This window comes from Amphiura filiformis, chromosome 1 (genome assembly GCF_039555335.1).
Source record: "Amphiura filiformis chromosome 1, Afil_fr2py, whole genome shotgun sequence".
Taxonomy (NCBI): domain Eukaryota; kingdom Metazoa; phylum Echinodermata; class Ophiuroidea; order Amphilepidida; family Amphiuridae; genus Amphiura; species Amphiura filiformis.
The window spans coordinates 5,421,995-5,449,267 of NC_092628.1; the positions used below are offsets into that span (position 1 = coordinate 5,421,995).

Consider the following 27,273-nt stretch of genomic DNA (forward strand, 5'->3'; position numbering starts at 1 on the left):
GACTTAAACCTCATTAAACCAAGATAAACCTCATTGAAAACAGCTCAACTATTTTAAATCTGGGATGTGTCTCATCATAGCCCTGGTTATATCCATTAACATATGTTTTCTGATTTACCTGTGCAATATTGCAATATGCTGTGATGAAATAGGTATTATAATTTCAGTTGGATGCACCATTACAAAGCAAACGCACAGTAACAATACTGAGCGTGGCCTTTGTTTCCGAAACGAGAACAATAGTCTGATTATTGTTATCCAGCCATGTTGATGGTACAACTCATGTCAAACTTGTCACAGTTATTGTGATCGTATCGCACAAGTAAATGAGAAACATGTGATTTTAGACTAAACACGGTTTGTAAAAAGTTTTTCCATTTTTAGCTCCCTATCGGCCAGTCAGAACAATTATTTGGGAGGGCTCGACAACAATCTTCCCAAAATCGCATTTTAATCATTTTTAAATGACCATAGAGGGAAAGAATTGAAGTTTTTTACAGCTTCTATGGCGAAAATTGATCAAACCGGTCACACGATGGTGCTCGTTCGAAGTTGGAGCTATCGCGAGTCAGCTGTTGAGCACAATTTGCCATTGAAATTACACGTCCGACTGTTATGAAATTTTGGAAGACTCTCTTCGGGAAAACAGCTCGACAACAGCTTTACCGTGACATTTTTTACTTCAAATTGTAGTATGTTAAGGATGAACATTATAATTCACATGTGAGCTTCTATGGTTATTATTGGGAAAAGGGTTTTCCCACCAGCCCACTAACTAGTCCATTGCGTATATCTACAGTACAGTGAGTGAGCTAGAGGTCAATCAATCATCAATTGGAGCGCTGTGTGTGCACTCACTGAATAGGAAAAACGGACAGTAGCTGCATAATGATGGGATCATTGGATGAGAGAGGGACCGTTTGGATCTAAATTAGGGGGGCATTGGGTGAGAATATGACTTTTTTAATGGGGTCTTTGGGTGAGAGCCAAAAGAAGCCTAGAAAATCATTGATAGACGACTCGTTGCTGTTCAGATGGAAATATTAGGGTCTAGGTCTTTGGGTGATGATAAGGAAAATATGGGGTCTTTGGGTGGCACGCAGAGCATGTGCTGGTAATGGGGTCTTTGGTTGACAGCCATGGTGAAGGGGGGGGTATTAATAATAATAGCCCTACATACGCGTCACGTCCAAAGTGGGGTGCCACCCCCCCCCCCTCGATTTCAGCACATCACATCATAGCTCCCATTGGGCGCCCATTCCTTTTTTAAAGGAATTTTTATTCATCAAGTCTCATGGTGGTCTACTACCACATTAATGTGAAGAGTAACTTAGGGGATCTCTCACGCACACTGGATCTGTCTCAGAAGCTTCCGGACAACGGCCTAGAACAGTCGCCCACCCTGGAAAAATCTAGGGGGAAATTTTGGAGGGACAAGGGGAAAAAGAAAGGGAAAAGGAAAGGAAAGAAGAAAAAAGAAAGAAAGGGAAAGAAAGTAAGAGGGAATGATGAAAAGAAATGGTCAAGAGGGAAGGCAAAGTAACAGAGAGGAAACAAGAATAAAGGAAAAAGAGGGAAATGAAAAAAACAAAAGGGAAGCCTAAGAGGGATGGGGGAAGGAATAGGGAAAGGGAATGAAAGAGGGAAAGAAAACAACTTGCATGTATATTGTGGGGAAGCAATTTATGCACAAGGGAAAGGAGTGTAAGAACGGGGACGAAATTGAAGAATATGAAGAAGGAAAGGAAATTTAAGGAAAGGAACGGGAAGTGATTTGCGGGTGAAGTAAGTGAGTGTAATGCAGGGGGAAGGAATGGGAGAAAGGCGAAGACATTGAAGAATGAAAAAGACGGAAAGAGAAGGAAGGGAAACTTAAGGAAGAGAATTGGGAGTAATTTTGGGGGAAGTAATTTAAGGAATGTGGAAGGAATGAGAGAAAGGGGGAAGAAACTGAAGAAACCTATTTTTTTTTACATGGTAAAATGTTCACATAAAAACGTTACAAATGTATGCAAGGAGGCTTCTCCTCACGGTATAAAAATGCCCTAAACCCATGAGCCTCCGGGGGTTTCGCCCCCTGGACCCCCACCAGGGCCCTAATGCGCGGGCTCCTGGACCCCACGCCAGTAAAGGTTCCACTCGCTACGTTCGCTTGTTTTGGTCTATTTCTTAATCAACTTGGGGGGATTTTTGGAGCCTTGTCGGATTGCTCACCCTGGCCATGCTGGCAGAGAGATCTGGCTACGCCCCTGCCTAGAAGCCCTATCAATGCTGGCTGTCTTGTCATGCTGTGAAGATTCACCAACCATCCTATTCAATTGCGATATTTTCCATGCTGCTAATGTGAGCATCAGCATTGTTAGACCCGCATTTATTTTAATACTATAAACAATCAAGTATACCAAAGGTGAAAAATATAATTTTAAATTAAAAATCAAAATAAGAGGGTCGTTTTAGCAACAAAACGTTGTAAAATGCAATAAATATAGCACATGCAACGTTCATTAATTATTTCAAGTGAATTATGTGGAACCAAGGTGATATTTATAGCGTTGGGTTGTGAAAACTGAAAATTTAATACAAAAATGACATAATTATTATAAAAGCTGTAAACCACGTGACCAAGCAATACCATATGCTTAGAACGACTCGACTGGGCATATCGAGGGAGATAGTCACTCACATGCTCACTGAAGTTTGTATTTGCTACTTTGACTGCACATGAGACATGGGCGTAGGAATCGAGGCAATCTGAAAAGGGCTGATATTCAGTTCAGTATGTTTTTCACTACAATATAAGACCAACGACGTTGAGAGAATTCAAGTTACGCTAATGTAACTTTCTTCCAGTTTAGTTGTGCTCCTGGGGTTGTGCTGTTACTAAATTTGTTCGACACGGTCTTCGCCACAAAAATGAACTCCACAGATGTGCCATTTGACGATGACTGTGACTTCCGATATTCTACTGAAGAAGCAACGCCACAGTTACACAATATATACCACAAAATCATGTTCCTCGGTTTTGTGCCTCTCATCGTTACGTTTGGTTTATTCTGGAATCTGGCCATGTTATTCGTTGTCTATCGCGTCAAAAGTATGCGTAATACTACAAATGTTTACTTATCCAACTTGGCTGTGAGTGATGCCGCACTGCTTGTTACCAGTGGGATACAGTATCTTACGACCTACTCAAATGCTTCAATAGATTTGGCATCAGATTTTTCTTTTGCTACTCCACTAGGCTGTCTGGCATTCGAAATGGCTGCCGAACTGTTCTATTTTGCCTCGGTATTCCTCGTATGGTTGGTGACATTTGAACGTTATCTAGCCGTATGCCATCCAATGAGACATTTGAAAATAAAAGGAAAACGCTGGACAGTGTCAATGACAATAGGTGTGTGGATTGCCTCCTTGTCGATAGCAGTTCTTGCTTACCCATATCACGAAGTTCAACAGATATGTGTTCGTTGGCCTGATGAAAGCAAGTTCCGTACTCTGCAATCGAAATTCCCACTTTGCAGTTTGGCAAGTTACGTTTATGAAAATGAAAAAATGCGCGTAAACCTTGAATTTTGGCCACGCCTTTTTGATGTATGTCAATTTACCTTAGCGGTCTCGATGTGTACCTATATGTTCATTAGAATGATTTACACACTTAGTACAAGGTGCAACCCCAACGCAGCTGAGACATTAGCCGTAAGAAACCAAATCGCAAGAATGTTGATACTGAATGGAACTGTGTTCTTTTTATGTCTCGTGCCATTTCGGATGATAAACATAAACTCTCTTTCATTGCTCGTAACCAACAAGGACATCTTTTCAAATTTAAGGATAATATATATAATTTGGCTAGCACGTGTAACGACGCTGGTAAATTCGGCTATAAATCCGATTTTGTACAATGTAAGTAATGCTACATACAGGGCAGCATTTGCTGAAGCATTTGGTCGCAAAAAGAAGAAGACTTCTGCAGGATCTAGGCAAAGGACTGCAAAAACACCAATGTCGACGAGATTATCTGATCATGATCAAGGTATTAGGCAGGTCGTACCGAAATGTCCTGCTTAATGTTAAATAAAATTGTTAATGTCTTCTAAAATAGTAAAAAAGGACAAGCTCTTTAACAAAACAGACCGGGGAGTAAGAGATCGATTCATTTTTTTTTTTTTTATTCATAACGATATCAGAAACAAGCAAAATGATTACCTGATGTAATACAATTATCTGTGGTTCAGGTAAATTGCATTACATCTGCCTCCTTAATTGATATTCATACACTCTAAGATAGCGCGAACCAATCAGAGCAATCGTTAGAAAAATCCAAACCTTGCATTGATTGTGTATATTGTGCACTCCGCGAACTACTTTTAGTGATAATTTTGTTAAAAAAACAGCAAAAATCACGTGTTTTTTCTAATCGTGTATGAAATAGGTTAATGAACGCGTATTACTTATTGCCCGAGAAATTAGACAAAATAATGCACATTAGGCGCATTTATCTCCCAGCAAGTAATAGCGTTCATTAACCTATAATTCAAGCAATCTGACACCTGTAACCCGTGCCTGCAACCCTGTTCAGAGAGGCGAGGTAGAACAGCCATCTGTCATGTATGTTCCAATCTGCCATGAAATCGAGATATCCACGTTTCAGTAGGGACTTTATCATATCACCAAATAATTGCTACCATTAACATTATTAAAAGTATCGCTACCATTAACATTATTAAAAGTATCAAGTTCAACTTTAAGTAGGGACCGTTCAATATTTACGCCAGGGGGAGTAGGAGTTTTAAAAGGGGGAAATCCGATTTTTATTTGGGGATTGGGGGTATTGAGGGGGGAATCTTAATTTTTACTTGACATTACATTCCCGAGTACGCTAATGGAATATTAAGTCCGCACCAAATATTCGTGCGATCGACTCTTTTCATGCTTATTCACATGTGTAGAAACGACCTTGGGCACGTAAAATATGAAAAGGTTTTAGCATAACAAAGAGCAAACTCTAAAATCTCCGAGAGTGTATAAAAGCCACGGAGCATAAACTGTCTCATTTACATCATTATCCTAAGCCATCGTCTACCCGGCAGGGTGAACATGTGAAGGCCTCTCCAAGGTGACGCCACTCTGATTTATTCCACGTCTTTCTCATCCAGGTTACATCAAGAAACTTTGTAATTTCATCTCTCCATCTAACTTTCTGTCTCCCTGGGTGCCTAGTACCATTTCTAGGTATCCATTCTGTAAGCAGTTTGGTCCATCGTCCATCTGATGTTCTAGCTAGGTGACCAGCCCAAGACTACTTTTGTTTCACAGTCTGGATGACTTCGGTGACCTGTGTCATGCTTCTGATCCACTCATTTGTTATTCCTGTCTCTTTTTGTGATCCCTAGCATTCTCCTTTCCATACTGTGTTGAGCCACTCTCAACTTCTGCTCCATTCTCTGAGTTATGGCCTAAATTTTTGAGCCATATGTCATGGCTGGGAGGACACACTGGTTGTAGTCTTTCTTTTTAAGACATTATGGCATATTGCTCTGCATCACCTCATTCAAGTTTCCAAAGGCACCCCATCCTGCTCTTACTCTTCTTCTCTTGTAGCTCATTTTAACAACTTGACCCAAGTACACATATTCTTCCACTTCTTCTAGTGCTGTTTGGTGAATGTAGATTTGCTTCTTGATGACAAATCTGTTGAACATACTTTTGGTCTTGCTTATGTTGATCTTCAGTCCCCCCCTTGCTACTTCCATTGTTGAGGGCTAGCAACATAGACTCCAGATCATCAGGGTTTTCTGCGCTGCGAAGATTATAATTTCATCTGCAAATCTCAGGTGGCTTATCCTCTTCCCATTGATGTTGATCCCTTTCTTTTCCCAGTCAAGCTTTTGTATGATGGCTTCCTGAGCTGCGTTGAAAAGTTTTGGTGACATGGTATCTCTCTGTCGAACCCCCGGTGAATGCACACAGAGTGTAGCTGGATGGTAGCTGTTCCTTTGCTCTATATGTCCTTGATTATGTTGACATATGTGCTCTCGATTCCCTGGTCAGCCAGTGCCTGTTGTACGAATTTCAATGCTGTCGAAAGCAGTGGCGTAGCCAGTGAGGGTGGGGGGGGGGGCCGGTTCCCCCGCTCGTCATGGCCATCGGTTCATGTAAGGTGTTGGTGGAAAAAAATGGGTTAAAAATAGACTATTATTCACCCAGGGTGACAGAAAAAGGGGAGAATTACATGTTGTATAAAAAAAAAATGATGAAAAATTGTGAATGAAATTGAATTTTACATAAAAATTGTGTGTTTTATGTTGGTATCGCCTATTATCCTTTCTTTTTTTTTTTTTTTGTGTTTTTCTAACCATGCAAAAAAAATTGGGTCAACAAATCACAACTTCAATCGGCAAAAAATATTTCCGTCGGTACATTTACAAGTTGTGCCCCCTCGGTTCAAAAATCCTGGCTACGCCACTGGTCGAAAGCCTTCTCATAGTCTACGAAAGCCAAAAACAATGGTTTCTGATATTCATTTGCTTTCTCAGTCCTGACCTGGGAAGTGTCACTGTCATCTGAAGATGAGGGAGGCTATTTGAGCTTATTTGCATACCAACCCGTAACAGGGACGGGGAAGGTGAACTCCCATATGAATACATGAATACAATACCCACCCAAGTCCATCCAAAGTGATTTTGAGAAAACTAAAAAACAAACGTGTATCATACATGCTGGGCATATGCCATGTTAAATTTCACATGCTCAATAGACGCACGTAGAGGGTGGATTTGGATTCAACTTTTATACATATGATAGGCCTATGTATAAGCAACAATTTCCCATGCTTAACTCAATTTAGCCAAAGTATGGACTTGGGTGGGTTTTGTTTCCTTTATAATTATGGTTTTCTACTGGAAATACCTCGCCACATGTCGCGACGTCCAGATTGGGTAGAGGATCAACAGGACCACCCTGTCAACATTCAGCTACCACTCGCTGATGACGGAGAAGGATTCCCGAAATACGGAACAAAGTTAGTGTTGAGGTCCATAACCAGGAGGGTGGCTAGGGGGCGGAAGCACCTCCCCCCATCGCAAAAGGCCCAAAAATATCCTTGTCCCCTTTTTGACCCAAAAAGTCCCATTTGCGAGCGTAGTAAGTGAAAAAATAAAGGTTTTTTATGCCTTTTTGGTCAAAAACGGTCCAAATTGGGGTGAAAAGTCCAGTTTTTCAAAATTCGCCCCCAAATCCACCTTTTCAAAACCAGCCCCCCCTCCCAAATAAATGCTGGTTACGGGCCTGTGAGTGTTGAAGACTTGTTTTAAACCTTTACATATAGTATCGATTATCTGCCTTCTTAATTGATTAACGCAATCCGGCACCCCAGACACTTACGTTATGTGCTGTCAGCAATCCTGTTTAGAGAGATGCAACAGCCACCTTGTCCTGTCATGCATGAAATTGAATCACACGATTCACACCTGATGGGAATTCTTCATTTGTCACAAACTACATAACATATCAAAACGTTTATAGCTGTGAGAGACCCATTACAAACTGCGACTTATAACTTCTTTCCAAAACTGCTTATAGGGATCACAAGGTCAAACGCGATCTCTGTGTGTAGTTCAATGCAGTCTCAGATTACTATCTTTAACCTTTGGTGAAACCTCAACATACGAACCGGCTCACTGCACGGACTGTGTACAGAGTGCGGAAAGACCAATATACCTAGTTCAAGCAGAGGTGATTTGGGGTTTTTGCTCGTACCAATTTTTTTTCAGATTTTTGCGATCCTGCGAGTGAGATACTTGACAAATCAGATTCTTTCTTAGATGATAAGCTTGGAAACATCCCAAGCTTCAATTGGATACCTCGACCAGGTATACAATGGTTCCATGTCATTATAACGCTTTGAGATAAATGGTCAAAATACGTAGAAAATCATAGAAAAGTTGAAAAACATGAATTTCAGGCAGAAAACGAAACATTTTTAATACAAAGGTGGAGGTGAATAAAAATTATTTGCGAGTAAACAATATCATCTACATTATTTTCGATGCGATCATGATTGTTTTGGTATAACGACTGTGATATTTGACTAATAATTTCAAAGTTGTGATTTTAGTAATCAAATGTTTTGAGAAAATGTTTGATTTTTGTTGATGTCAGTGGACGGTACTCGCGGCTGTTTAATGGAATGAAATAAGAAAATGAGTAATGACGGCGCTTAGGGTACCCTAACGTTTTGATATGTTTATATACCTGTGTATACCAACTCTGCCATTAACTTGATTAAAGTATCAAGCTCATTTATCATGTCAACCAGATTGCGCGTGACAGCACAAATACGAAGCACACTAAGTATCAAGCTCATTTTATCACGGTCAACCAGATTGTTCGTTTACGTGCGACAACAGAAATACTATAGGGGTGAAATCAAAACTCGACCGCCGGACAGGCGGTTGAACCGCGGTCCACTGTTTAGAACAATTGAAACCGACTGAACTGGACGGAACCGGTGGTCGACAGCCGGCCGAGTTTTGATTTCATCCCTAATGCGCTATCCATATTTTCGCAGTTTTCATACGGCACTATGAAACGTGAATTGGGGAGACACCAAACAATCTCGTTCGCAGCACGCATTAATTACCGTGTTCTAAAAGTTAATTTATGTTTCAGATCATGAATCTGGATTTTAGTTATAGTATAGTAAACACAATTAGATTGTGTAGAAGAGACACAAACTACCAATCGTTCTGTATAAAGTAGATGTAGCTGAGGATTTGACCGGGGGATTTGAAGGGTGAATTAAATTATAGCCGGTAACAAGCCGTTGAAAATGACAACGGTGAGTTACCCGATAAGCAAATTCTGATGATTTGCTCGACAGCACTGTACCTTGAATACGATGGACGCAGTCAACTTCCGTCCGCCTGAGCTCTTCTGCGTTTACGAACATTTTGTTCACAGATGAGAGAGTCGGCGAAATTATACAACATTTATCACAAGATGATGTTTCTGGGTTTTGTGCCTCTTATCGTTACGTTTGGTTTGTTCTGGAATCTGGCCATGTTATTCGTTGTCTATCGCGTCAAAGGTATGCGTAACACTGCAATTTTGAGTGATGCCGCACACAGCTTATTATATACAGTATCTCCACAAAGTTGTCTTGTATACGAAATGGCTATCAGTTTATTCTATTATTCTTCAGTATTCTTGTCAATTCTTACTTATCCACACAAAGAAGTTCTTCACATCTGTGTAGATTGGTCTGATGAAAGCGTGGATCGTAATTTATCACCGAGTTTCCCTCGTTGCAGTTATGCCAACTTAGATCCTGTCGCAGACTTCAATTTAACACTTACCATGCTTACTACACTGTCCTTGTCCTTAGAATTAGGCCAATTTACCATAGCTGTCTTGATGTGTACATAGAAGTTGATCTGAATAATTTACACGCTTAGTACAAGATCTAACCCTAATATAGCTGAGACGTCAACTGTCAGAAACCAAATCGCAAGAATGTTGGTACTGAATGGAACTCCCGGGAATGGAACTGTGTTCTTTTTATGTCTCGTGCCTCGCAGGTTTTTTAGTGATCGTAACCAACAAGGTCATTTTCCTTAAATATGATTTTTATAATATCGATAGCACGTGTAACGACGCTGTTGAATTCAACTATACATCCAATTTTGTACAATGTCAGTAATGCCAAATACAGGGTGGCATTTGCTGAAGCACTTGGTCGCAATGGGCTGTTCCAGATAATAATCAACCCCCCCTATAGAGGGCACTGGAATTCCATACTCTTTTTGTATGTACTTTGGTCTGGAATTCCAGACTTTTTTCCCCCAAACTCTTTACAGTCACATACTTCCAACCTATAGAGGGCATCGGAATTCCAGACTTTTTCCCCCAAATGCGTTAGGAATTCCAGACCTTTTCCCCCAATGCGTTAGGAATTCCAGAATTTTTTACTCTTAATTTCTGAAAATCCAGATTTGATTCCCCGAAAGTCATATTCTCCAAACCATAGAGGGCGTCGGAATTCCAGACTTTTTCCCAAAATCATTTTGGAATTCCAGACTATTTTCCCCAATGCGTTGGAATTCCAGATGTTTTACTGTTTTTGACCAAAACACCTATAGAGGGCATTGGAATTCCAGAGTTTTTCCCTCATAATTTTCAGTTCCAGAAAAACTTAAAAGCCATATGTACAATTTCGTTCAAATTTTAATTATGTTATTCTTTTATACCCGAAATGCAGAAATAATATTAGTAATAACTGCCGGGAAGGGTTTCTGTCCATCCATCATAAGCTTAATATAACAAGGTAAAGTGAAAGAAACTCCACTGGCTATTTTGGCCTTGGGTAAAAATGACAATTCAATGGAAATTTCAGACAGTGGCATAGGGGGGGGGGGCACATTAACTTGTATTAAAATGTATGTACCGACGAAAACATTTTTGCCGACGGAAGTTGTGAGTTGTTGCCCCAAAATTTTTTTCGACGGTTTGAAAAAGTGAAGAGCCCAAAAAATAAAGCTAGCAACCGAAAAACAACAAATTTTATGTATAATTCAATTTGTGTCACAATTTCTATACATTTTTTAATATAATTTTTATCTTTCTTCTTTCACCACCATGCATGCATCAGGAGTAGCTCTGAAGTGTCAAAACTAAATCCCTGGATGAACATGATACCTCCCCACATTTGACCTTTTGTAAATATAAGTGGTTACAAATTCAAACTCACTGTCAATACTCTGTTATTTTCGAGTGTTTTGCCATGTACACTGTATAGGGTATGTAAGGCTATGTACACAATTACACAATGATATATTTAAAATGGGAATTTTCATGTTGTTTAACATTTATTTGGGGCTAAAATGCTATACTGTAAAATTGAAAATGGCCCGGCAAACACACAATTTTACCTTTTAGTTTTCCCGGTAGTTCTCTGTCATTGTTCACACAGGTTTTTTTTTTTTTAATATCTACACTATTGTAGCCTCACTAGCCTGCATAGAAAATAGCTGTACATGTATAAACATTTGCAATCGACAGTAATAACTACATGTACATTAATATTGCATGTGTGCAACTATTACTGCTTTTTCGGAGTTTGAGTTTTGAATTACCCGGTATGTGGAATAGCCCTGTGATTGAACCTGGCACGGGGTCAGAGGCTAATGACATTTCCAGAGTTTTGACACTAGTGTAGCCATATTACCATGGTAACACATAAATGAAATGTATAAAGTTCCCTACTTGCGTTAACTACATGTATGTATATATAAATGAAAGTAGTTTTGTGAAAAACATTGGGAGAAAAGAAAATATACATGTAGGCCTATTACATGTAGAAAAAAAAATTTAGTCAGTTCCAACTTGCATATAAAAATTAATTTTGCTGTATTTTTCGGGGGTATTTGGGAGTAAGTGTTTTACTATTGAGGATAAATCAATGTCATGGGCACTCTGTCTGAGTCTGAAGAAATTAATTTATATTTTAATATTAGCTTGCCTGGACCTGATATCAAAATTATTCAGTAGGCCTACTATAGTGTATGTGTGAATTTCATATACATGTCTTTTATCCAATTATCTTGTTATTAAGCAGGCCCGTAGCCACGCTTTTTATGGGGGGGGGTGCTGAATTTGGAAAAAGTGGGCTTTTTTCCAAGAGGTGGTGCAATTTTGTGAAAAGTGGACTTTCTTCGCAAATTTGGACTTTTTTTTGACCAAAAAAGCTTTAAAAATCCAATTGTTTTGGCTCGCTATACGCTCGCGAATGCTTAAATTTTGGGACTTTTTGTATACTTTTGCAAGTTCGGGGGAGTGGGGGGGTTGCACTCGTGGCTACGGCTCTGTTATTAAGGAATTGCAATCTTGTACATTTTTCTGTAACCTTTTGTAAATAGGCCTATATAGCTTGTAAATCCACTTAGGCCAAAAAAAATATTGTTGTGTTGCCCTCAAGTGGGAAAATGGGAAAGTTGGGTCACACGGGCGGATTTCTTTTTTTTTTTTTTCTTCTTTTTTTTTTCAAATATTAAATAATGCTTCTTCAATTAGGAAACATTTGTCAATTTTGACTTCTAAAAACCTGTTAGACATCAATTTAAGACTAGTCTTTCAATAAAATATTAATTTAAAGTGAAAAACATTGATTTTTTGAACAAATCTGTAAAAATCATCATTAAAAAAAAATGCCGACCCTGATTTTTCAGGTTTTAGGGTCGGGCGGTTGAGGGCAACACAACAAAAAAAATTTGGCCTTATTGGCACAATATATGCCAAAAGAAAATAAAAATCATCTTTCTTGCTCTGCTTGGCCAAGTTTTCAACTTGTTGGTCATTGAGGAAATAGTCTACTGCAGTTCCCAGACCCACAGCTGAGATACAAAGTTCTTTGTAAAGTAACCCCTATTTTTGATAATCTCTCACAGAATGATTTTTTTGTGTCTAAATTCACTAACTTCTTATCCAGCTGACCTGACAATAGGCTCAATTTTAAAACAGTAGGCCTATAAATTTCATTACTTCAGTAAATGAAAGGATTGACAGGTTTCACTTTTTTCGTTAATATAGGCCTAAACAGTTTGGAAGATAAGCTAAGATATATATAGCCTTGATCAAGGCTTCCTCCTTACTTTTTCTCTATTCATGCTCTTCATTGGATCCATGTATAATCAGTGGTAGAAGTAGGCCTATCATATACTGGACTCTCTAAAATTTTTAGTCAGGTCAGATTTTTGTGTAGGACGAAATGAGCTAGGGAGGAAGTGTGCCTTGTGGGGTGGGCGTGGTGGGCATTTTGCTCAAACACTACCCCTGCAGTGCACAGTATGCCTGGAGTAAAGTAAGATAAGAAAGTCAACTATCTGGCCTCAACAATTCAAATGTCAAATAATTTTTTACAAAGTTATGATGCTAAATAATTATTTCTAAAGAATAACTTTTGAAACAGAAATTTTTGTGGCAAAGCTTCCATGAATTTTACATTCACTAACTATGGACGCCAAAGGACTTGAAACAAGTCTAAGATATATAGTCCAAAATTTCATAATAACATTTATTTAATGAATGCAAAAACGAAGCCCTATTTCCAGACGGGAAGGGGCACTCGAATCTGGAAATGACAGGGATGTGCAGACACCAGTTTGAAACTAGGTGTCTTTCAGTGTGATAATTGACACCAAACATAAAAGGAGTCATTTGATGAAATCCCCGGTCATTCTTTGAGACTGCATGGGGAATATTTTACCCCAAAAGAGGGCATGATAAAGTAGCCCCATTCCCTTTTTGGAAGACCTAATATGCAGCAAAAAGACTTGTTTGGACAACCCCCACCCTGGGTTTTACCCCTAAACCTAATCTATGAGGGTGTGAAAAACCAAACACCTGTATGATGATGCAGATTTCACAGTGATAATTGCTTGTGCATGAGAAACATGTATTTTTATAGGGCACACGAGGACGCACACGACTAGTCCCAATGGGACAGTTACTCCAGGTCACTATAGTTACACTTGTAGCTGATACTGGCTGCTCGAAAGTTCATGGTAGTATTTATTCCACAACTCATTTTTCAAGCAAACTACACACAAACTGAATTCCCGGGACTGAATTCTCTGACTGGAAACTTTAAAATCCCATTTGCTTCATAATTGTTCATTTATAAACAGCTATAAAGAAATGTAAATTACTTCTTTACACTGTGCACATTGGCTATTTAGACAACATGTTCCAACTATATTGATGATATTTTAATACAAATCTTCAAAAATACAAAAATCAAATCAAGTTGAAGTTTACTGGCATTTCAATTAATATTATGGATTCACTATTTAAACAGGGAAGTGCCATTTAAAGCTATAGGATTAAGGAACACTTATAAATATTATTGTTCGATTACAAAATGGTGTCATAAAATAAAAAAAATATATAAGTCAAAATAACTTCCCATACACTGCATTTTGAATTTAACCACTTGGACCTGCAAAATTGCTCTATCCATGGTAGATGGCAAATAATACTTCATGTAGGCAATGAAGAGATCTGACTTGGAGTGACAGGGGTTTCTCTTTGGTGAGGCTTTTTGCGCCACGGTTGAGCACCGGACCGGGCCGAGAAGGCAACCAACGAGAGCACTCTGAAGAAGTCAGAGGCTGCCCTGACCAAGCTTCAGCAGGTCGTGCACCACCGACTATACCGGAGCCCGAAGCTACCTCTGCAGCACCCAAAAAGTCTGGGAAGCGCAAGAGTAGCGCAGGATCATCAGACAAGCCCCAAGAAGAGCAAGCGTTCTTCCAAGGGGAGCAAGTCAGATCGTTCCTGAGGGCACGGCGGTCGACAGTCCATGCCGGCGGCAAGCCGTCTCTTCGGGCACCTGGGTATTGTCGGTAGTGAGCGGGGTTACAGACTGGAGTTCACCAGTCCCCCTCGTGCGCCTGTACGTTTCAGAGGTCCACAGTAGTGCCGTCAGACGGCCCCCAGCGTCGGGCACTACTATCGGAGGTCACTCAGCTTCTCACGAAGCGGGCGATTGTCCCGTCTACCCTCCTTTCCCCAAGGGGTTTTGGAGCACATTCTTCTTGGCTCCAAAGAAGACCGGCGACTGGAGGCCCATATTGAACCTCAAGCCGTTGAACGAGTTCATCAGGCCCAAGAGGTTCAGAATGGAGACTCTCGCTTCGGTGCTAGATCTTGGCATGGATGAAGGTTCTGGGCCTTATGGCCAGTATGCATGGTATACCTCGTACCGTACTGCCGTTTTCACATGAGGCCTATCCAACTGCACCTTCTCGCCTTTTACAGGCCCAGTCATGATGCTAAATAATTATTTCTAAAGAATAACTTTTGAAACAGAAATTTTTGTGGCAAAGCTTCCATGAATTTTACATTCACTAACTATGGACGCCAAAGGACTTGAAACAAGTCTAAGATATATAGTCCAAAATTTCATAATAACATTTATTTAATGAATGCAAAAACGAAGCCCTATTTCCAGACGGGAAGGGGCACTCGAATCTGGAAATGACAGGGATGTGCAGACACCAGTTTGAAACTAGGTGTCTTTCAGTGTGATAATTGACACCAAACATAAAAGGGAGTCATTTGATGAAATCCCCCCGGTCATTCTTTGAGACTGCATGGGGAATATTTTACCCCAAAAGAGGGCATGATAAAGTAGCCCCATTCCCTTTTTGGAAGACCTAATATGCAGCAAAAAGACTTGTTTGGACAACCCCCACCCTGGGTTTTACCCCTAAACCTAATCTATGAGGGTGTGAAAAACCAAACACCTGTATGATGATGCAGATTTCACAGTGATAATTGCTTGTGCATGAGAAACATGTATTTTTATAGGGCACACGAGGACGCACACGACTAGTCCCAATGGGACAGTTACTCCAGGTCACTATAGTTACACTTGTAGCTGATACTGGCTGCTCGAAAGTTCATGGTAGTATTTATTCCACAACTCATTTTTCAAGCAAACTACACACAAACTGAATTCCCAGGACTGAATTCTCTGACTGGAAACTTTAAAATCCCATTTGCTTCATAATTGTTCATTTATAAACAGCTATAAAGAAATGTAAATTACTTCTTTACACTGTGCACATTGGCTATTTAGACAACATGTTCCAACTATATTGATGATATTTTAATACAAATCTTCAAAAATACAAAAATCAAATCAAGTTGAAGTTTACTGGCATTTCAATTAATATTATGGATTCACTATTTAAACAGGGAAGTGCCATTTAAAGCTATAGGATTAAGGAACACTTATAAATATTATTGTTCGATTACAAAATGGTGTCATATTTAAAAAAAAATATATAAGTCAAAATAACTTCCCATACACTGCATTTTGAATTTAACCACTTGGACCTGCAAAATTGCTCTATCCATGGTAGATGGCAAATAATACTTCATGTAGGCAATGAAGAGATCTGACTTGGAGTGACAGGGGTTTCTCTTTGGTGAGGCTTTTTGCGCCACGGTTGAGCACCGGACCGGGCCGAGAAGGCAACCAACGAGAGCACTCTGAAGAAGTCAGAGGCTGCCCTGACCAAGCTTCAGCAGGTCGTGCACCACCGACTATACCGGAGCCCGAAGCTACCTCTGCAGCACCCAAAAAGTCTGGGAAGCGCAAGAGTAGCGCAGGATCATCAGACAAGCCCCCAAGAAGAGCAAGCGTTCTTCCAAGGGGAGCAAGTCAGATCGTTCCTGAGGGCACGGCGGTCGACAGTCCATGCCGGCGGCAAGCCGTCTCTTCGGGCACCTGGGTATTGTCGGTAGTGAGCGGGGTTACAGACTGGAGTTCACCAGTCCCCCTCGTGCGCCTGTACGTTTCAGAGGTCCACAGTAGTGCCGTCAGACGGCCCCCAGCGTCGGGCACTACTATCGGAGGTCACTCAGCTTCTCACGAAGCGGGCGATTGTCCCGTCTACCCTCCTTTCCCCAAGGGGTTTTGGAGCACATTCTTCTTGGCTCCAAAGAAGACCGGCGACTGGAGGCCCATATTGAACCTCAAGCCGTTGAACGAGTTCATCAGGCCCAAGAGGTTCAGAATGGAGACTCTCGCTTCGGTGCTAGATCTTGGCATGGATGAAGGTTCTGGGCCTTATGGCCAGTATGCATGGTATACCTCGTACCGTACTGCCGTTTTCACATGAGGCCTATCCAACTGCACCTTCTCGCCTTTTACAGGCCCAGTCATCACCCGATATCCCTCGCGGTTCCGATGTCGGAGATCACGCGAGAGGAACTCTGGTGGTGGACCCATCAGCCCAATTTGACCCAGGGTGTCAGGTTCCCTGCACCTGCAGTACGTCATGTAGTGACGACCGACGCGTCAAAGCTGGGCTGTGGAGGCCACATCCACGGGGACTCAGTCTCGGGCCTATGGTCGGCCACGGAGACAGAGTCCCACATCAACATTCTCGACCTATGGGCAGTGGGGACTGGAGAGAACTCTCCAGCACTTCGAGGAGGTGATCGTGCGTGGGATCTCATATCGTTGTCCAGATGGACAACACAACCGTGGTGGCCTACCTCAACAGACAAGGGGCACCAGGTCACCTCGGTTGTGCCTGCACGCACTGCACTGCGCCTGATAGGGTGGTGCAAGTCCAGGCATATTACGTTGAGAGCGATGCACATAGCAGGCGTCACCAACATCCTCGCGGACGATCTGTCACGAGGGAAGGTGTCGGGACCAACAGAATGGTCCCTTGCTCCGCAGGTCGTCCAGATGATCTTCGAGGTGATGTACCACCCCTCGATAGATCTGTTCGCATCTCAGCGCAATCATCAACTGCCGGTGTACTGCTCGAGGGTCGCGGACCCACAAGCGTCCGCCGTGGACGCTCTGTCCATAGACTGGGGAGGGATGACTACATACGCTTTCCCCCGATCTCACTACACACGAGGATGGTGGCCAAGATCGGGAGGGAGGACTGCAACGTCATTCTGATCGCGCCGTTCTGGCCGAAACACCTGTGGTTTCGTCCGATGTTACCAGATCTACTCCGGATGCCCAGATGAGAGGTACCCAGTCCACCACTAGAGCACCTGCAGTTAGCTGCATGGCCCTTATCAGGGAACGCGCAGCGGAGGGAGGCTTTTCATCAGAAGCTGCTTCAGCTCTCATCGCAGGGGGTAGACGAAAGTCTACCCTCCATACGTATAGCCAGCGGCTGGCTCCCTACTACGCATGGTGCGGTGAGAGAGATATCTCTCCCACTAGAGCGTCTGTGCCTCTAGTGGCAGAGTTTCTGACAGAAAAGTTCCAGTCAGGACTTCAGCAGGCCACGGTGGCCAACTACAAGTCGGCGATTCTCTCCGTTCATCGAGGATTCGAAGACGGGTCGACCATCAACACCGATGGGTCCCTCAGTCTTCTCCTCGACGGTATGTTCAACGATAGGAAGGTGATCCCCCCGTGGGATCTCAACACAGTCTTAGATTACCTTAAGGGTCATCCTTTTGAGCCCCTGTCAAAAGCGACGCTTAAGTACGTAACTCTCAAGATGGCTTTCCTATTGGCGTTGGCTTCGGGACGGCGGTGCTCAGAATTGCATGCGGTCTCGAAGTCAGCTTCCGTGACATTTCACAAACAACGGAGCGACGCTCTTTCTGTGCCCCGATTTCTTGGCCAAGAACGAGCGCAGTACATTCCGACACTCATCCCTCTCCATACCCAGAATTGGGCAAGGTTCGTCAGTAGCCGAAGACAGGCTGTGGTGCCCGGTGAGGGCGCTTCAGCAGTACCTCTTCCGAACACAAACCTTAAGAGGGACTCATGACCGCATATTCATCACCCATGCAGAAACTCATGGTCCAGCCGCTAAGCAAACCCTAGCACGGTGGCTGGTCCGGGGCGGTCGCAAAAGATGCGCGCCCCAAGGCCCACTCAACAAGATCGATCTCATCATCCTGGGCCTATCGTAGGGGGTCCCCAATGAAGAGATCTGTCAGCCAGTGTCCTGGAAGACCCCGTCATCATTCTCTTCGATATACTACAAAAACGTCAGTAATCAGAGAGCAGGCGACAGGTTTGCCAGGGCCGTTCTGGGGCGTTGATATGGTGGTGGTGGGGTACAGGTGCAGACAATTCAGAATCCCGGGGGGATCACTCACAAAATGGTCTGTACGCATGCGTGACCAAAAAAACAAGTAAAAGGGGGTGTTTTTTTAGGCAAGGCAAGTTACGCGCGTGACGCGTTTAGGGTCTAAAAAACAGTGATTTTCAAGAATAAGGGTAGTTTTGAAACTGGACAACTTGTTTAGGGTACCTTTTCAAATTTTCGGTAAATTATGAGTCCAAAAAGGGTACATTTGTTGCATTTTCACCAGCCAAAAACTCATTTAGGGGGTAAATTCTACACTAAATTACCTTATTAAGGGGCTAAATTTGCTGGTAGGGTAAAACTCGTTTAGGGGGTGTTTGAAAAAAATTTGGTCACGCATGCGTACACTGCCATATTTGAGTGGCCCCCCCGGGTTCAGAATACTCAGCATGGTATGAACCAGTGTTTCTATTCTTAACCACCATACTATAATAAGTGCGGAGGTTTTGTCTGTATTCATGCTCATTTTTGTTTCCCGGCCGATGTGGGGAAATTCTTTGACCACAGGAAAACCGTGCTACCTGCTCCCGATCCCGTTCCTGATCAGATGCTGGCCAATCTTGTACCTCCATCCGTCGGTTACTTGCTAGATCGATCTTTCAGATGTTGATGCAAGCCTATCTTAATCAACATCGGAAAGGGAAGATCGTCCGGTGTCGAGTCTAGTCCAAAACAGAAATGTTTTGTAGACTCCTAACCGGAACGATCTTACCTTTCCGATGTTGATTATTCCTGACCCCGGCCGCCCCCTACAAGTTTGGCCGAGTAGGGGTGCCCAAGTCGGATAAGGGATGATTACCGGATGTGACGTCACCAAATGGGTGAGTCCACTCGGGGGATCGTTTTTTTTGTTATTTATTCTTTTATGTGGGACAAAATGACTATTGGGTTTTTCCACATCGCGGGATCGATGCACGAAGTATCTTAATCAACATCGGAAAGGTAAGATCGCTCCGGTTAGGAGTCTACAAAACATTCCTGTTTTGGACTATTTTTGACTCAAAGTTTCATTTTAAGATGCTAGCCGAAGTTGTCAATTTGAATATTTGTGTATTCTCAATCTGTCAAAAGTATCGTATCGGAGAATGGCCGATACCAAATGGTATCGACTACCGATACCACTGGTATCGGCAGTATCGAGTATCGCCCAACGCTAGTACACCGCGAGTTTGTCTTTGTCTTAAGTTCCCCACATCAAGTTGGCTAGAATTTTTATGCCCATTCAATGGTTACTAATCCTATATCTCTGTTCACTAGTGAATCTGATCAGAGAAGATGTATGAAGCATCCTCTATGATCTGATTGAATCAAATTTTGTTTTTTGTTGTTATTGACAAAATACAGCAATTTTCACATGAAATTGACATTGCTAGCAGTTTTCAACATCTGACAGGAAAACAATGTGGCTCTTTTTTATTTATGATTATCAGGGGTTAGACCCACAAACACTTGCAAGTGATTAATGCTGACTAATAAACTAAAAATAACAGCATTAACATTTCACTATGAAATTTTAATATGAAAATTAAACAAATTTATAAATCGGCCAGCCAAAAATTGACTTGCCACCCTCAACCTCCTCCCCCAGGGCTCATTATTACCATGCATATGTACCATATCTGGAAGTTAAAATCTGGTCCATTGAAATTCAAAGATTTTTTAACAATTTTCATTGATGTCCTCTATCCCACCATTGGAATTCCAGACTTTTTATGGAAATACAAGTAAAAATTCAGGATTTTTAAACATTTCCATGGATGCCCTCTATAGGCCCCTCACTATACATGGAATTCCTGTTATTTTTTCACACATCCATGATTATTCTGATTATTTCATGCATGCCCTCTATAGGGGTTTGATTGAATGCGCCTGGAATTCCATACTTTTTGCGGAGATTGGGTCTGGAATTCCAGATATTTTTTCAAAAAAAAGTTTGCCCTCTATAGGGGTCTGATAGAATGCGCCTGGAATTCCATTCTTTTTGCGGAGATTGGGTCTGGAATTCCAGATATTTTTCCAAAAAAGTTTGCCCTCTATAGGGGTCTGATGGATTGCGCCTGGAATTCCATTCTTTTTGCGGAGATTGGGTCTGGAATTCCAGATATTTTTTTCAAAAAAAAGTTTGCCCTCTATAGGGGTTTGATGGAATGCGCCTGGAATTCCATACTTTTTGCGGAGATTTTGTCTGGAATTCCAGATACTTTTTCCAAAACAAACTTGGAATTCCAGATTTTTTTCCAAAAATAACATTTGCCCTCTATAGGGGGGGGGTCTTTTATTATCTGGAATAGCCCAATGTCTACACCAGGATTAACGCAAAGGACTGTTAAAATCATCGCTGGTTCATCTGGATTAGCAGGCCATGGTGCTGCAGGACAATGCGAATCTCCTGTTTAATTCACATATGTCAAGATATGGGTGTATCGTTTAATTATACGCCATTCTAACAGGACCCATAACTTTTAACGTTTTATCTGTAAAGTCAAATAATTCAAGTCAAGTTATTCCGCTGGGCAGTAGCTAATATCTATGTATTTTCTTCACAACGACTTCAGAGACATGAAAAGTATGAACTGATCATGATATGAGAATGAGAGTGTTTAATACCACCACCATCATCATCAGCATATCATCCCACTGCTGGGCAAATGCCTCTCCCAAACTCTGCCGATTTCTCCTCTCCTGCAATTCCTGTCCAGGTTGCTGTTCCCAAGTAGCTGACCAGCTCATCTCTCCATCTAGCTCGATGTATTCCTCTTTTCCTTACTCCATATAACGGTTGCCACTCTGTTGTGAGCTGACTCCATCTTCCATCTGTTATCCTGCCCAGATGTCCAGTCCACCTCCGTTTTATTCTTACTTTATTTGTTACTGTTGTTTTCTTTCCATATCTCTGTTTAATGTTTATGTTTCACTTCCATATGTTATGCCAGGTAAAGATGCATTGATTAATAAAAAGCTTCTTTTTCAGACGTAAAGTTAAAATGTTTAAATAAATGTCATTGATCCTTGAATATCGCAGTCAGCAGACTTGTAAACGAGTCTGGCATGACTCAAGACTCAACTTCCCGGGCTCAGCTTTTCAAAAATTAAACGACTCAACTCGAATTTTCCCCTTTTCACCATAGAGATTATACGGTGACTTCAGTTTTTGACTCGATTATACTCGAGAAATTACTCGAAGTGACTCGACTCGTTACAACTCCGGCAGTCAGGAATGAATATTTCAGGTGACCCATAACATTTTCTCAAGTGTCTTTGCAATTTTCTACGAATACAGTCTGAATTTCGGATGTTTTGTCCAAACTTAAAAAAATTAACCCAGGAACTATATCAATCATTACGTGAACGTACCCTCGTTTCATCTTTTCTGTTTCGGGAGCTCTATTGTTCAGAAACGAAAACGGAAGGGATTACAATAGGATGGTGTGTAAGTTGACTTCATTGTTACGTTTGGGGCATCATGCTTCTCATTTGAAGAGGTAACAATAGGTGCTGTCAATCACACTTATGTCTGTCAATAAAGGCTGGATAAGTCAATTATATGCAACACTGGCGTCTCAAGTGGGCAATCTTACTCATGTCAGTCATTTGATAGGCCTACATCAGGTCCGAACGAAAATTTGGTGTAATTATGGTCCATATTACTAAGACATTTAAAAAAGGACCCCTGCCTCTTCTCCTCTCGCTTTCTTCTCCCCCTAGTCTGTCTGTCTCTCCCCCTCCACAACTGTCACTTGTGCCATCTTTTAAATTATGTGGATATCTGAATTATATTGGATGTTGTATTTCCTTTACCCTTCTCCCCCTCTCACTGTTTTAGCAGTAGGCCTATGATCAACGTGGAAAAATCAAAATAAACGGAATAAACTCCTCCCTGCTCTGCTCGTCCCCTCTCTTCTCCCGATCTCCTCTCCACTCCTCTCCTCTCCTCTCCTCTCATCTCCCCTCCCTTCTCTCGAGCTCCTCTCCTCTCCTCTCCTCCACCAGATCATCCCCACTCTCTCAAATATTATACATTTAAAATAGATTTGAGTCTGGCAATTTTGCCTGAAGCAATTATCAGATTACCAATTGCAATGAAAGAAATCCTATTAGTAGGGATGACCATCATAATTTCATGTTGCCCCTTTTGCTACAAAAGATTGTTTTCTGGAAAGAACTCATCAACAGAAGTATTTTGGTGGTTAAATGGTCAAAATCGGTCAAAAACCTTTTCGAATTATGAATTTTCAAAGTTTCCCATTCTGACCGGTCATTGGAACGAAATAAATTGACAAAGTCTAAATATAGCAATGTGAGCAAAATTGGTATAAGCATATATTTACCTTTTTATATTTCTTTATTTTAATATAATATGCAAACATGAAACAAGCATATTGTGAAAGTATCAAAGGGGTTTCTTATGAAATGGCACTTTACTAGTCAATAGCATTAAGTATTTCTTCAAACCGAGGCACTGAAATCATGCTTTTAGAAAACATTTGCCAAAAATCATCCATAATGGCCAAAGTGGCACAAAATCAAAAGTCCAGGTGAACTTTTTTTCCACAACAATATACACTACACTTTAGAAAAATACTAATGTACTACAAGGGATTTTCAACATAGGAATCCAAACAATCAAGTACCAACATGCACAGCTTTGTCCTGATATCACTTCTGGGGTTTTAACAAAATGTTTAACCTCTATTGTGATTGGCAGCAGCATAAGGTATCTCTTTGATAGCTGATAATGCCCAGCCATTCAGCAAGTGGCTAATAACAGACCTTGATAGGCTTGAATGAATACTGTCATGTGCTACAAAACCATCACATCCAGGGCCTGGTCACTCCATATGCTACAGGGAGCACAGTACTTTAACAATGGAGTGAAAGACTCATTATTGATTAGGCGCGTATTTTAAAAGTACAGCTCCTGTGCGTGTATAGCAGCAAGTCAGTGCAGATGGTATAAATAAAAGAAAATGTTTAGGGTTGAGATCAGGTGAATAATACAACAAATGAACATGAAACTTCACATTTATGTTCAGAAAGGTGTCTATTTAACATGATTCGAAAGGTGTTTGGAAATTCCAAAGGGAAGCTGGTGATTTAATTTTTAACTCGAGATCTACTTGTCCGTTTTTTCCTTTTTACAGAGGGTATGATAGAGGTAATAACAACAACTCTGCCAAATTACAGCTCAGTAGGTCAAGGTGTTCACCTGATCTTTTCATCTGAATATTTTGTGCCATTCTGAGCAGTGCTGCACTGGGCCACTGGCAATTAAGCGCACTGTGGCGATGGACCAATTTTGACTCACACTTACAGAAAAATCAAATAAGTTTATGATGCTGTAATTTGCAGGATCGTTACAAAACATAATTGGCATTAACATCTCCAATTTTTCCAGTGCACAGTTGAGCTCCCTGCATGTCTATGGGAGTGTTCTAATCAAGTTGATGGTTCATTGGTCATATTAGTTTCACTTCAACGCACTTCTCTGGTGTTGCATATTACTAAGTTTTAAGGTGTATTTGGGACGAAAATAATTCCCCGTTTAATCGCTACATAATCATAATATGACCGATTTTTGCGCGATTGCACGCCGAACAAGTAGGCCTATACGTAATTCTTGGCAACACTGATTATTATTGATTAATTTATATCAATCATGTTAATGTATATTTCTACGCTGGGCTATTTTCACAATCTACTCCCGCTTACGCTGGAGTACCTATACACCCAACGCAAGTCAATTGAAGCCGTACAATTTATCGCGAATTTACGACCGTAAAATTTAGACACTTCTTTTGTCTAGATTAGCATCAACCCTCTCATCTCACTTTTTTTCATGTCAGAAATTAACATAACTCCCGAAATCGAAACAGAAGTTATCTTCGTTCAACTTTTCTGTAGTCAACAAAAGACTAGAATAAAAGGATTGTTCACACGTACCATGCTAACACTTCAAAATAACAATGAGATCCGAAACCGAAAACCGAAACAGAAACAGAAAAGATGAAAGGACCCGTAATATCAATTATCAATGACTTCTGAAAAAGGTTTCTTATGCCTCTCAATGTCGGCAACACAGCACCCCGGGCACAGCCCAGCCACTTCTAGGGTATGTGATTTACGTGTTGTCAGCAACTCCGTTCAAATAGGTAGAACAATTACTTTGTCTTGTAATTAAATTGAAATATCCAACCCTGATGGGACCTGTTGTTTATGCACAAATTCCCATTAACATGATTAAATCTAATATATCAAGTCGACCCTGCCGATTGCTTGTTTGCGTTTGGCCGCAGAAATACGAAGCACATTGATGTGCACGATGCAAACCAATTCACCATTATGGAGCGGTTTGGTGGGGACATCAATCTCGTTTCGCATCACGCAATACGTGTTCTTAAAGTTGAACCTGGATTGTAAAGCGTAATCTGGATGACATAAACACAATGGAACAAACTTAAACCGTGGAAAATGTCGTTATTGACCACCTGAAGTATAACAAAATTCACGAACAATAAGAGATCAAGGTACTAAAACCACAGATATTGGAACACACTTAGTTTCTACAGTAGACCTAGGGGCATTACGCGGTTGATTTCAGTTTGAGTCTCCACTATCATTTAATTTATATAGCTGTAACACACCATTGAAAATTACAGTTGGAAGCTACCATGTGTAAAAAAAAGAAATGATGATCGACAGCTTCTGAATTGCACGAGCAGACCAATTCATTGAATGCCGTGGATGTAGTCAACTTCCCTCCAGCTCAGCCTCAATTACATAATTTTGGACACTAAACAAATGAATTTCACTGACGAAAAAATCGAAGATGTGGATTGTGACATCCGGTTGTCAAGCGAAGCAGCAATACCGAAATTATACAATATTTATCACAAGATGATGTTTCTGGGTTTTGTGCCTCTTATCTTTACGTTTGGTTTATTCTGGAATCTGGCCTTGCTATTTGTTGTCTATCGCGTCAAAAGTATGCGTAACACTACAAACTTTTACTTATCCAACTTAGCTGTGAGTGATGCCGCACTGCTTGTTACCGGTGGGGTACAGTATCTCGCGACCTACTTAAATGCACCTATTCGCTACTTGCACGGTTCCGCCATTATGCACTATGTGCGGGAGAGCCTCGAACTGGCAGCATACATGAATGGGAATTGAACTAGTCATAACGTTCTGTGTAAGGTTACATAATTCTTCCTTTCATGTATGCTGCCAGTTCGAGGCTCTCCCCGCACATAGTGCATAATGGCGGAACCGTGCAAGTAGCGAATTATAAGTCTGCAAATATCTTTTGCTACTCCACGAAGCTGCCTAGTATCCGAAATGGCGATCCGTTTATTCTATTATGCCTCGGTTTTCATCATATGGTTGGTCACATATGACCGATATTTAGCTATCTGTCATCCAATGAAACATTTGGTGATTAAAGGAAAACGGCGGACTGTAACGATGATAGTTGCAATATGGATCATTTCTTCTTTAATGTCAATTCTTGCTTATCCATACAAAGAAGTTGTTCACATCTGCGTAGATTGGCCAGATGAAAGCCAGTATCGTACTTTGTCATCAAGTTTCCCTCGTTGTGGTTTTGCCAAGTTGGGAGATTCTATTTTACTAACCTGGCAATTCTTAGAATTAGGCCAATTTACCCTAGCCGTCGTGACGTGTACATATATGTTCATCAGAATAACTTACACGCTAAGTACAAGATCTAATCCTAATATAGCTGAGACGTCAACTGTAAGAAACCAAATCGCAAGAATGTTGATACTGAATGGAACTGTGTTCTTTTTATGTCTCGTGCCATTTCAGCTGACACACGTTAACCGCATCTTCTTGTCACTGACAAATAACATCTTGATAAATCCCAAAATTCTGCCAGGCATTCTGTGGTTGGGACGAGTGACGATGCTGATAAATTCATCTATAAATCCGATTTTGTACAATGTTAGTAATGCTACATACAGGGCAGCATTTGCTGAAGCATTTGGTCGCAAAAAAGAAGAAGTCTACTTCAGGATTTACGCGAAGGACTGATAGAAACATTGCTGGTTCATCTGAATTAGCTGAACAAGGTACAGGACAAGTCGAATCGACTGTTTAATTATACGCTATTCTTACAAGACCCATAAGTTAACGTTTCATCTGTAAGGTCAAATTATGCCACTGGGAAGTGAGCTGAGATCTTTCTACTTCCTTTCTTAACGATTTTAAAAATGTGCAAAATATGAACTGATGACATAAGCATGATAATAATATAAAGCGCGTAAAATTAAATGTCAGACTTGTAAACGAGTCTGACATGATTCAAGACTCTACTTTTCCAACATTAAACGAATCAACACGGACCGGAGCGACCGTTTTTAAACAAACAAACTCAGATTTTCAAATAATCCCTTTACGGGGTGAATTGAAGTTGACTCGACTAAACTCGAGAAATTACTAGAAGTGACCACCATAAAATGAATCAACTCGTTACAACTCCGGCAGTCAGGAATGAATTACTCCAGGATATCCATGCAATTTTCTTCGAATAGAGTCGGAATTTCGTAACTTTGGTTTTAGCTAAAATATTAACTAAATCTTCACGTGAATGTAATATCAATTATCAAAGACTTCT

General features: G+C 41.1%; 2 protein-coding genes across 2 annotated transcripts; both read left to right on the forward strand.

Annotated features, from left to right (window-relative positions):
- The first annotated feature begins 2,736 nt into the window (after positions 1-2,736).
- LOC140165401 (somatostatin receptor type 5-like) lies at positions 2,737-4,133 on the forward strand. Its single transcript, XM_072188715.1, has one exon. The coding sequence runs from the start codon at positions 2,914-2,916 to the stop codon at positions 4,066-4,068; it is 1,155 nt and encodes a 384-aa protein (XP_072044816.1). The 5' UTR covers positions 2,737-2,913; the 3' UTR covers positions 4,069-4,133.
- A 21,402-nt stretch (positions 4,134-25,535) lies between these two features.
- Positions 25,536-26,807, forward strand: LOC140154673 (neuromedin U receptor homolog nmur-2-like). Its single transcript, XM_072177243.1, has 2 exons — positions 25,536-25,702; positions 25,961-26,807. The coding sequence occupies exons 1-2, from the start codon at positions 25,536-25,538 to the stop codon at positions 26,688-26,690; spliced, it is 897 nt and encodes a 298-aa protein (XP_072033344.1). The 3' UTR covers positions 26,691-26,807.
- Positions 26,808-27,273: the final 466 nt, after the last annotated feature.

Bases quoted from the DNA above. Each gene is read 5' to 3' on its own strand.
- LOC140165401 (XM_072188715.1), top strand. From the start codon at position 2,914: ATGAACTCCACAGATGTGCCATTTGACGATGACTGTGACTTCCGATAT.
- LOC140154673 (XM_072177243.1), top strand. From the start codon at position 25,536: ATGATGTTTCTGGGTTTTGTGCCTCTTATCTTTACGTTTGGTTTATTC. The intron at 25,703-25,960 runs GTATCTCGCGAC...TACTCCACGAAG, and splicing joins CTTGTTACCGGTGGGGTACA to CTGCCTAGTATCCGAAATGG.